The sequence below is a fragment of the Chionomys nivalis genome, chromosome 2, assembly GCF_950005125.1.
Source record: "Chionomys nivalis chromosome 2, mChiNiv1.1, whole genome shotgun sequence".
NCBI classification, from domain to species: domain Eukaryota; kingdom Metazoa; phylum Chordata; class Mammalia; order Rodentia; family Cricetidae; genus Chionomys; species Chionomys nivalis.
Genome location: NC_080087.1, coordinates 81,455,139 through 81,466,708, shown reverse-complemented (window position 1 = coordinate 81,466,708; position 11,570 = coordinate 81,455,139). Strand labels below are relative to the sequence as shown.

General features: G+C 51.6%; 1 protein-coding gene across 1 annotated transcript; it reads right to left on the bottom strand.

Annotated features, from left to right (window-relative positions):
* Positions 1 to 4,990: 4,990 nt before the first annotated feature.
* On the bottom strand, positions 4,991 to 8,542 carry Sertad1 (SERTA domain containing 1). Its single transcript, XM_057762498.1, has 2 exons — positions 8,406 to 8,542; positions 4,991 to 6,060 (listed from the first exon to the last, which is right to left on the bottom strand). The coding sequence occupies exon 2, from the start codon at positions 6,055 to 6,057 to the stop codon at positions 5,341 to 5,343; it is 717 nt and encodes a 238-aa protein (XP_057618481.1). The 5' UTR covers positions 6,058 to 6,060; positions 8,406 to 8,542; the 3' UTR covers positions 4,991 to 5,340.
* Between the last annotated feature and the right edge of the window lie 3,028 nt (positions 8,543 to 11,570).

Here is an 11,570-nt window from a genome sequence, read left to right as displayed (position 1 = left end):
TGACACTTGCTATACCCCAAGTTGTATGCCGGGCCCAGTGCTGTCTTTGCCTCTGCCTCGGGGTGGGCCATGGTGTTCAGTTTGTAGCTACCAAGAAGGAGGCGATGGAGCTGACCTCAGCTCGGTCCTCTGGCCCTCCACTCACAGAAAAGAAGACTAGAAGAGGGACAGTAACGTCCACAAGATCACACACAACAACTCTATCACACACTTAAAGCCAGTTCTGCCCAGCTCTCAAATCAATGCCTCAAAGCCTTACCCCCCCTCCACTCCACTGACCCCTGGCCCAGCCCCCAGCCTGCCCTGACTCACCATACCCTGGGGCACGGCAGAGGAAACACAGGTACCCCCACATGCCTCTGTCACCCACAAGGTCGCTGTCTCAGATGCTCTCAGCTCTCTGAGCTAAGGCCTAGAGCTGGGGCCAGGCTGAGGCTGGGGGATTACCCCCAAAGCTATAGTCAGCAGCTTCTGCCCCATTGTCCATCCAGGTCCCAGGGCTGCACCATGGCCCCTCACACTGACTTGGGCGATCTTTCTGTGGACCCTCCTGTCACCCCATATGGAGGGGTCTGGGCCTATGCTGAGGGTATGGGGCCAGAAACAGGGTGTCAGGATCCTAGCATGCTGGGGCCACCCCCTTCCTCTGTGAAATGCCCCCTGCCCACTCGGAGCCACCAGTGGAGGCCGGAATGTGCTGAGCTCTGGGAAATGCCTTCCAGCTCTGGCAGGCACCAAGCAACAGGGTGTGGCCAGAATCTAGCCAGGCACCATCCTAGAAACTAGGGGGGTGGCTGCTGATGAGCGTAAGACCCTCACCCAATGGTACCCTGTCTTTTATGTAGTCATAGAAACGCCCAGACATCCATTTGTTCATTTATTCATGCCAGAAGCATTCACAGTGGCAGATGTGGCAGCATATATGTGCAATCCCAGCACGTAGGAAGTGAAGAGAAGAAGATACGGCGTTCAAGATCACCCTGAGCTATAATCTGAGTTTGAGGCCAGCCTGGTCTACAGAGAGAGAGTTCCAGGACAGGCTCCAAAAGCTACAAAAAAAAAAAAAAAAAAAAAAACCTGTCTCAGGAAAAAAACAAAAACAAACAAACAAACAAAAAAAACCTTCAGTCAGCTGTCATTTTTGTTGTTGGTTTGTTTTTTGAGATAGGGTCTCTATTAGCTTAGGCTTTCCTACTATTTACTATGTAGTCCAGGCTAGCCTCAAGACCATAGCAGTCTTCCTGCTTCCGCCTCCAATATGGAAATTTGGACTAGTCATGAGCCACCACATCCAGGTTTCTTTTTTTCTTTTTTCTTTTTTTGGATTTTTGAGACAGGCTTTCTCCGTAGCTTTTGGTTCCTCTCCTGGAACTAGCTCTTGTAGACCAGGCTGGCCTCGAATTCACAGAGATCCGCCTGCCTCTGCCTCCCGAGTGCTGGGATTAAAGGCGTGCGCCACCACCGCCTGGCGATATCCAGGTTTCTAACCTGCTTCTGAGTGAGGGGTTTGCCCTGCAGTCCAGGCAGGCTTTGACCTTGTGACCCTTCTGTCTCAGCCTCCTGGGAGTCCGGGGATTACTGGGCTTGTAGCGTCTGTCCATCTTTCCTACATGGTCTTACTCCCTTTCCTGGCTTGCTGTGAGTTATGAATGATGTCTCTCTGTGACTAGTTCTTGGTCCTTCGTGTCTGTCCTTACTCTGTGTGTATTTCCTCTTTTCTTGTCTTTCCACCTCCGTCTCTATGTCTTCCTCTCTCTGTGTTTTGTTTTCTCTAACCCAAGAGGTGTGGTCATGGGAAGCTGAGTTTATGGGGGTGGCACCAGCCCAAGCCACCTCCGTAAACACAGGACGTCCTGTGGGACGGAAGGGGATGTAGAGAGGTAGACGTGACCACCCTCTCCCGAGCCAGGGACACTAATGTCTCCCTCGTTCCACACATCAGGTCCTTCCCTCCTCTCTAACTCTCTTTGGGATCCAGTCCCAGGGACCCAATGCCTTTACCTTGGTGTTCACAACCTGTTACACACATAGTGTCCCTCCGTGGGCTTGTCACCAACCCTTTGTCACTTTTGTCTCCCTATGGCTGCTCCACTCCTCCCTAGGGACCCTACCATAGGTTCATAAGTTCCAGTGTGACCTCACACCCCATGTCCACCCATCCAATCCAGAAATAATTGACTTCCTGGTACTTTCTTTTCTTCTCCTCCTTCTTCTTCTTTTTTGTTTGTTTTGTTTTTCAAGATAGGGTTTCTCTGCAGTTTTGGAGACTGTCCTGGAACTCACTTGTAGACCAGGCTGGCCTCGAACTCACAGAGATCCACCTGCCTCTGCCTCCTGAATGCTGGGATTAAAGGCGTGCGCCACCAGTGCCCAGCTTTTCCTGGTATTTTCACAGTAAATTGCTGCTTGCGCCTGTGTGCCCTGGCCCCTGCCTCCCTCTCGTCCGAGTCTCATCATTGAATTTACAGCTTTTCTTTCTCATTTTAGCCAAACTCAGCGGCTTGGAGATCCCTGAAAACATAAGGTCCATCATTTCTCAGCCCTTAGAAATGCTGTTCCCTTCCTCTCTCTAGAGCAACAACCCTCTAACTATTCCAACTTTCAGAGAACTGGTTGACTCAAAAAAGTTAGGTCACTCAGCCCCAGTGTGGTGAAGTTGGGGTTTAAACCCAGGTAGAAGCCAGGTCTTTGTGGTCCAGGCCTGTAATCCCAACCAGTTAAGACCTAGGGCCAGGACGATCAAAAAAGTTCAAGGGCAGCCTAGACTACAAACCAAAAGGTAAAGCCAGGGGTGGTGGCACACACCTTTAATCTCAGCACTCAGGGGGCGGAGACTGGCCGATCTCTGAGTTAGAAGTCATCCTGCTCTACCTAGTGAGTTCCAGAATAGCTGGGGCTATATAGAAAGACCCTGTCTCAAAAAGGGGGGAGGTGGAGCATGAGAGGCTGTGAGTTTGGCTCAGTGGTAAAGTGCTTATGTAGCACGCATGGAGACCTAGGTTAATCCCCACCACCACAACAAACAAACAAGCAGATAAACAGGCCCAAGTGGGCCAACTTTTGAGCAACTCTTTTATCCCCCCATGCTTCACTTGAAGCTTGTCCCTTCGACAGTTTCTGAGCATCATTACATTTCCCCTAGTGACCGATGCTCATTGTCCCCAGTGCCTTTTAGAGCAGTGCGTGCTGTGCCTCTGCTGTGTTTTTTAAGGGGCAAGTCCTAGGCACTGTGCATTTCTGTCTCTGCAGATGAAGGTCAAGTACCTGGAGGAAAGGGCACGAGGTCTGTACCGTCCTGCTGGAGCCTTAATGATGCGTTTGTATCTTAGGTCCTGTCCCTTTCTCCTCATAGCTGACCTCAGGATACTTCTGTAGACGCTGATGCTCAGGTTCTACTCAGAAGGACACGCCTCCCCAGCCAGCAGATTCCAGGGCCCACTGCATTCCAAGCAAAGCGCCGGCCCTGAGTGACTGGCACTGTGACTACTTTTCACACAGCCATTGTGTATTCAGGCTGACACCCCCAGGGCAGCTCCCTTCCACAGGCATTCACCAACACAAACTGTCCACAACCACCTTATCCTCTCTCCTTCTTAACTTCTGGAGTTATGAACACCTACTGTGTACACAACCCTGTGTGAAAGTACATTTGAGCCTGGAGGCTGAGGAAGGGGCTTGATGGGGGGGTTCAGTGTCTGTGTAGACTGTATTATGAACACCCTGTCTCAAAAGACAGCCAGGCACATGCTTTTAAACTCAACACTCAGGAGGCTGGTGGATTCCTGTGAGTTCAAGATCATCCTGGCATACATAGACATAAGGAGTTTCAGGACAGTCAGGACTACTCAAGAAATATAAACAAATAAATAAATAAACAAACAGGCCGGCCTAGGCTACACGGTAAGTTTAAGTGGGCCAGGCTGCTGGCACACACAGTGAAAACCTATCTTAGAAACCACAGTTGCACGTTCCTGAAGCCCCAGCTTCTAAGAAGGTAAGAACAGAAGGACCAGGAGTTCAAGGCCAGCCTCCGTGATAGAGTGAGCTAGAGGCCATCTAGACTCAAGCGGGAGACCCACACCAGACTGATCACTGTTACATCGTAGCTCTCCAAACTAGGCACAACGGGGAGCAACAGAGCTCAGCCTCAGCGCCGAAGGCTCGGCCAGGGGCCGTCGATGTCCTATGGTCTAGGCATGGAGTCTCCAGGGTTTGGGTTCGGGAGCTTAGAGGATCCTTAACCTGGCAGCTGCTCCCTGCAGCCGTGTCCACCCGCTGCTCTTGGTGGCCCGCCTCAGTCACTTCCAGAAATGGGCACAGCTTCCTCCGCTCCTCCAGGAAGCTAAGCTCCGCCCGCTCCTTCCCGGCCCCTGGGGCTGCTTGCAGCTCCCGCCTCTCCTGCTCCACCCCGGCCTCCGTCTTGAAGCTTCCGGCCCCTGGGGAGGCAGGAGTGGCCCTCTGGTGTCACTGTCCCCGGATCCATTCCTGCCCTTTGGGTGGCAGTCCAGTCCCCGGCTCCTCCCTCCCTGCCCTCCCCACCATCCTTCCGCTCCCCGGGCCCTGCCCTGCCCTGCCCCCACGGCCGCCAGGAAGGACGCAGCCCGGGTCCCGTGCCAGGGCTGTGAGTGTGCGGCCCCTCCCAGCCCGGCCAGGAATGCAGCTGGACCGCGGGGGCGGCCGCAGACGCACGGCTCCGTCCAGGCCCAGTACTAGGCTCAAGCAGGCAGGTGGCCCTGGCTTGCCCGGCCCAGGCTTGCTGCTAAAAGGAAAGCCAGCTGCCTGCGCCTGAAGGTCCTGCCTTCTCTCCACTAAGCTTAGTGGCTTTATTTTGGGAGACCTCCTGAAAGTTCCTGCCCTTTGCGCAAAGATACTTCATGCCAGACGTGCATTTTATTCCACTGTAACTGTGGGGATGTCACGGGATTATGAGTTTGATGTTATTTCATCCTTGATCGGTACAGATGCAAAGAAGGACACAGACTTGATATTTCCCCAAAGCTGGTTTTAATTTCAAAAAATTATGAGGTCTCTTTCCACACTGGGGATAATGGGATGGGATAGCCCAGACTATGATCCCAGGGGATCAATCCAACCCGCGGCCTGGCCCAAACACATTGCAGTCACCAGGTCCTGTCACTCCACCACTGGGGGCTTATTTCCAACTCCCTCACTGGCCAAGACAAGTGGATGAATGTGAAGTTGCCCAGGACTCAGGACTGTCTCTCCAAAGTGATCCTGGCCCTCACGTGCAAAGGAAAGCCACCAGTGTCATGCCAAGGTGGATTGGTCTAACCATCAGGCTCAACTCAGATGCCAGCCAACCATCTCTGGGTCTAGCAGTCAGCGCCCAGGCCCTGGAGGCCTTTCTAGTGCCTGTGTACCCACTAGTACATCCATGAGGTAGTCCAGTTCAGCCTCGTCCAACTCTGGAGTTTCCTCCTTGGCTGGACCATTCTCAGGGCCAGGTTTGAGACCCTCGGAGGCTGGTAACCAAAGTTCACTATCATACATGGAGGTATCAATGTCCTCAAATAAGCCCTCCAGTCCATCGTCCAGCAGACAGCCAGTGGCTGGCCCTAGCAGGTCCAAGGCACCCAGGTTGGGTGGGACACCCCCAGTGGAGCGGCCTGGGGGCCCCTCATCTGCTTGGGGTTGGGGAACCTGGTTCAGATCCTCAATGTGGTTGAGATCTTCCAGGAGGCTGGCCATGGAGGCCGAGAGGCCAGCGTCCGAGCTAGCCAGAAGGCTGTCTGCCACAGAGGGGGCTGTGGGTGGCATGGGCACAGGTGGCAGGGGAGCTGTAGGTTCCATGGATGCCTGGATCCGCCGCAGCGTGTTCACGACCAGCACCAGGTGCCGGAGGTCTGGCTCACTCTGGCGCAGGCTATGATGGAGCTTGAGCACAGAGAGGTCGAAGAGAGAGCTGGAGGCCACGGCAGGAGGGGTCTGTGCCACTGTTGGGTGGCTTTGGTCCAACCACCATGAGTCCACCGAGAGGGCTTCCTCCTTCTCCTCCTCCTCCTCCTCCCGTTTGCGCTTTAGACCCTTGCTCAGCATCGTCTGCAGGGAGGAAGGAGCCATTCGGTTATGGAAAGCCAATATTCAGCTCATACCCATCTCTGACCACTACTGTCAGTGTGAGCTTGACAAGTCAACTACCCTCCCGGTCTAGGTTTTCTAAGCAAATTCTGATTTTTCCTTCTTTCTTTTCTTTTTGATTTTTCGAGACAGGGTTTCTCTGTAGTTTTAGAGCCTGTCCTGGAACTAGCTCTTGTAGACCAGGCTGGCCTCGAACTCACAGAGATCCGCCTGCCTCTGCCTCCCGAGTGCTGGGATTAAAGATCTGTGCCAGCAAATTCTTATTTTTAACAGGACAGGGTCTCATGTAACTCAGTTGGCCTCAAACTTGCTATATAGCCAACTTAGCATCTTCCCTTCCCCACCTCGTCAGTGCTAGGATTACAGGTGTGCCACCATACTTGGTATACTGGATGCTAGGGATGGAACTCAGGGCTTCCTGCCTATAGAGCAAACATTCTACCAGTTGAGCCTCCTAAGTGAACTTCTAAGATATGGATAGCATTTACATTATAAGTTGCTAAACAGATTAGAAGAACAAAAAGCCCTTGCAACATAGTCATTAGTACTTTCAAATTTTACTTTTATTTTAAATTTTGTGTTTGTGTGTGTGCACAAGAGTAGAGACGCCAAAGATGCCAGCTGTTGGAGTCCCTGGAGCTGCAGCAATTACAAGCCATTGATATGGATGCTGGGAACCTAACTTGGATACTCTGTAGGAATAGCAAGCTCTTAACCTTTATAATTAGTATTCATTTGTAAGTATTTTTTGGTTTTGCTCTTTTTATCTTTTTGAGATAGGGTTACTCTATGAAACAGCTCTGGCTGTCTTGGAACTTGCTCTGTAGACCAGGCTGGTCTCAGCCTCAAGAGATCTGCCTGTTTCTGCCTCCTGCGTGTTGAGACTAAAGGCATGCACCAACACACCCAGCTGGTTTTGCTCTTTTGATACAGGGCCTCACTCTGTAGTCCAGGTTGGTTGGCTATTCCAGGCAATCCTCCTGCCCCAATCTCCCAAGAGTTAGGATTACAGGTATGTGCCACCTCTTGATTGCAAATGCCGCCTTCTTTCACAGTTCAATCATATAATATCGGCTTTGCACCAAACACTAAATAGTCAAATACAGGAAATGTACAGATAGTGGTAGGAAGATGCCATCCTGGAGGTAATCAGGGCAGTTTTGTAAAGAAGATATAGGAACCAGCCCTGATGTATGCAGGGCTAGGCATTCCCGGAAGAGCCAATGGAAGACCGAGACAGGCAAAACACACACACACACACACACACACACACACACACACACACACACACACACACACACGGAGGTAGGAGTCCCGGTGGGGGTGGGGAGCAGGCAGAAGGAAGCACGGGCAAAAAAGTAGGAGGCTTGGATTTTCAGAGTGACAGGACAGAGTCATGGAGGGAGGACCTAGGCAGGGGGATGCGTGATGTTAGCTGTTGCCTGGGGGAGGATTGGAGGTGGGGCGGCGTCAGGGGTAAAGGTTTGGAGATAGAAGTGGGCCTGAACTGCCGCCTTCGGAGGCTGCTGTATTCGCCGGGATGCTGACGGCTTGAGTTTAGAGCCTAAGCTGTTAATAGTCACGCAAGGAAGTGGCGGATCCTGAACTTATTGGAGAGAGAGAGTCGAAGGGCCGCTGGAGTCAGTCATTGACAGAAGTTTTGAAAATCGATACTTTCTTCATGGCGAGAAGCCTAGAGTTTGGGAGCCCTAGTCTAATCTACTGGGGTCACCAAGGTTGTAGGGGCTCAGTCCTGGGGGCGCTGCCTAGACCTGGCATAACACTAAAAATCGAGTCTTTGCACTTTTCGCTGAAGACCCGGGAGCAAGTAACCACAGGAATTCAGCCCCCACCCCGACTCCGCCCCCGAGTCCAGGCGCCCCCTAGCGGTAACCCGGGCTGGGTTCCCCCGGGGACTCCGGACCCTCAGACCCGGGATCCTCTTCCACTCCTCAGCGTCTCGCCTATGCTTCCCCTGCCCTTGCGAGCCGCGACCCCCGCGGGCCGCTCAGCGCTCAGGGTCTCCCCTCGCTTCCGGAAGGCAGTGGAGGCGGCTCCTCCCGGAGCGGCGGCGGCGGGGGCGGGTGAGTCACGCAGCCGGAGCCAGAGAGCCGGCGCCTCCGCCCCCTTCTCGGGCTCCAGCGTGATTCACCCAGCCCGGCCCGGACGGGCGTCACGTACAGGCCCCGGGCGCCTCGATCCCGGACAGCCCCGGCGAGCATCTCCCTAACCGGGGGCTCGAACACGCTAAAGAACCCGGTCGCCGGTACCCCGTCTCTCCCCACCAGGCCCCTTCATTTACATACCCAGATCACTCGCTACCAATCAGAACGAAGAGGGAGCCACACGCAGCCAATCAGGAAGCGGCAGCCGCAGCATCGTTTGCTCGCTCTGCTCCGGCAACCGACACCTGGGACGGTAGACGCAGTTCTGACTCCGGCGCACGACTCCAGACACTCCACAATCCCTAGTTCCCGCCCACTCGCGTGGCGGCCCCGCCCTCCTGCTCAGCGATCGGCTCTCGTTGGGGGACGGTGGGCGGAGCCTGAACGGGGCCGTTCCAAAAGGAGGGGGAGCTGTCTTTAAGGCGCATGCCCGGGAGCACTCCCCGAGTAAAGGGATTGACAGTGTAGCTATTTCCCCTCTGTGGAGGTGACAGGTAGGGGCTTTGGACGTTTTAAGGTTCAGGCCGGTCACTTCATGTGTGATCTTGGAAAAATAGATGGGAGAGGAACACATTCGTTAAATCGATTTTCCTTCCTCTTGAGAGTTACAAAATTGAATGTTGTCTCTGTAGGAGCACTAAACCAGAATCAGCTACGGTGGGACAGCTGGACTCCGCTATAATTAAAGAGGGGAATAGGTGGGGATGGAATGACATAAGGGTCACATCCTGGACATCAGTTCCGGAGTAGCTGTGTGACTTTGGGCAACAGTTTAAATCCCTCAAAATCTGTTTCCTGCGGGGCGTGGTTGCTCACACCCATAATCCCAGCACAGGAAGACTGAATGGAAGTAGGGGCATTGCTTTAAGTTTGAGGTCAGACTGGTCTACACAGTGAGTTCCAGGCCAGCCTGGACTTCAGAGTGAGACCCTGTCTCAAAAAAGAAAAGGCAACGTTTTTTGTTGGTTTGTTTTTTGAGACAGTTTCACTAAATTGCCCAAGTTAGGCTGGAAAACAGCCATCATCCTTCCTCAGCCTCTCAAGTAACTAGAATTATGGGCTTCTACCACCAGCTCCCAGATCCAGTTATTAGTCTGCTTGTTGGTTTCTTGTAAGGTTTTTTGTTTTGTTTTGTGCTTTTTTTAGTCTTTGAGACAGGGTTTGTCTGAGTTCCTGGAACTCGCTCTGCAGGCCAGGCTGGCCTCCAGATCACAGAGATTCACCTGTCTCTGCCTCGTAGTGCTGAACTACAGGCCTGAACTCCACAGCTGGCCTCTAGCCACTGCCTGGGGATGCCAGGCAGTGTTGGCACATGTTCTTTTGGCTTTCTTTCTTTCTTTCTTTCTTTCTTTCTTTCTTTCTTTCTTTCTTTCTCTCTTCCTTTCTTTCTTTTTTAATCTTTTTGTTTGTTTGTTTGTTTCTTGAGACAAAGTTTCTCTGGTTACCAGCCCTAACTGTCCTGGAACCACCTCTGTAGACCAGGCTGGCCTCGAACTCACAGATATCCTCCTGCCTCTGCCTCCCAAATGCTAGGATTAAAGGCATGCACCACCACCACCTGGCTGGCATGTGTTTACTCCCAGCATTTTGGAGGTAGGGCTGTTACACAGAGAAACTCTGTCTCTGAATATAAATGAATGAATGAATGAATGAATGAATGATGATGCCTGGGGAGGTGCCTTTCAGTTAAAGAGTGCTCACTTAGCAGGCCATAGTGTCAAACACCTGTGTTTGATTACAGCACTGAAGAAGGAAAAAAGTGTGATGATTTGAGTAGAATGTTTAGGAGTGGGAAGAGCTCATTGGTTAAAAGCACTTACTCAGCCGGGCGGTGGTGGCACACGCCTTTAATCCCAGCACTTGCTCGGGAGGCAGAGGCAGGCAGATCTCTGTGAGTTCGAGGCCAGCCTGGTCTAGAAGAGCTAGTTCCAGGACAGGAACCAAAAGCTACGGAGAAACCCTGTCTCAAAAACAAAAACAAAAAAAAAAAAAGAAACAAAAAACAAAAAAAAAAGCACTTGCTCAGGGCTGGAGAGATAACTCAGAGCACTGACTGCTCTTCTTTCTGAGGGATTGGGTTCAATTCCCAGTACCCACATGTCAGCGCACAACTGTCTGTATCTCCAGTTCTAGGGGATCTGACAGCCTTATACAGACATACATGCAAGCAAAACACCCATACATAAAATAAAACTTAAAAAAACTATTCTGTAATCAATAAAGATTCAAGCATTATCTTTTAGTGGAAAGAACCAAACTGGGTGTGGTGGCATGCACCTTTAAATCCAACTCTCAAGGCCAACCTGGTCCACCATCTTCAGGAGAGCCAAGTTACACAGAGAAACCCTGTCTCAAAAAGACTGCTCCCCCAACAGAGAGTGTCTGTGTGAGAGAGAAAGAAAGAGAATAGAGCCTAGAATGATGGCTTTGTGGTTAAGAGCACAAGTTGCTCTTGGAAAGGACCCAGGTTCAGTTCCCAGCACCCACACGGTGGCTTCACTCCAGTTCCAGGGGATCTGGGACCCTCTTTCGGTTGCCTAGGCACCAGGTACCCATATGATGCACAGACATATATTCAGTCAAAACATGAAACAAAAATAAATCTTTTTTTTAAAAAAGAATAATGCCAAGCAGGGTTACACAGAGAAACCCTGTCAAGAAGAAGAAGAAGAAAAAGAAGAAGAAGAAGAAGAAGAAGAAGAAGAAGAAGAAGAAGAAGAAGAAGAAGAGGAGGAGGAGGAGGAGGAGGAGGAGGAGGAGCAGGAGGAGCAGGAGGAGCAGGAGGAGGAGCAGGAGGAGGAGGAGGAAGAGGAAGAAGAAGAAGAAGAAGAAGAAGAAGAAGAAGAAGAAGAGAAAAACACCAGAGAACGAGAGAGAGAGAGAGAGAGAGAGAGAGAGAGAGAGAGAGAGAGAGAGAGAGAGATAGTTGCTGGCTGACTTCTGGGTTAAGGTCAAAGAGAATAATGTCCTAACTGAAATTCGAATTCTATATGCTGGACCCACACAACTCTCTCTATGCAGTCTATTTTTATAGCCTGGCCAAAAGGCTCAGAAAGAGGTGGGCATGGTGACACCCCACATGTAGAACAAAGAGGCAAGGATATCAGGAGTTCAAGATCAGCTTGTGCTTTGTGGCACAGAAGTGTCAAACAGTGCAGCCTAGAGCCTGCTAATGGCTCAAGCAGCTCACCTCACAGCTCAGGGGAATCGTGTTTGGTTTTTCGTTTGTATGTTTTCCTACACCAACTGAGTATCTGCTATGGACGGTCTGTATACAAGCATAACAACCCTGACGTAGTTTTTTAT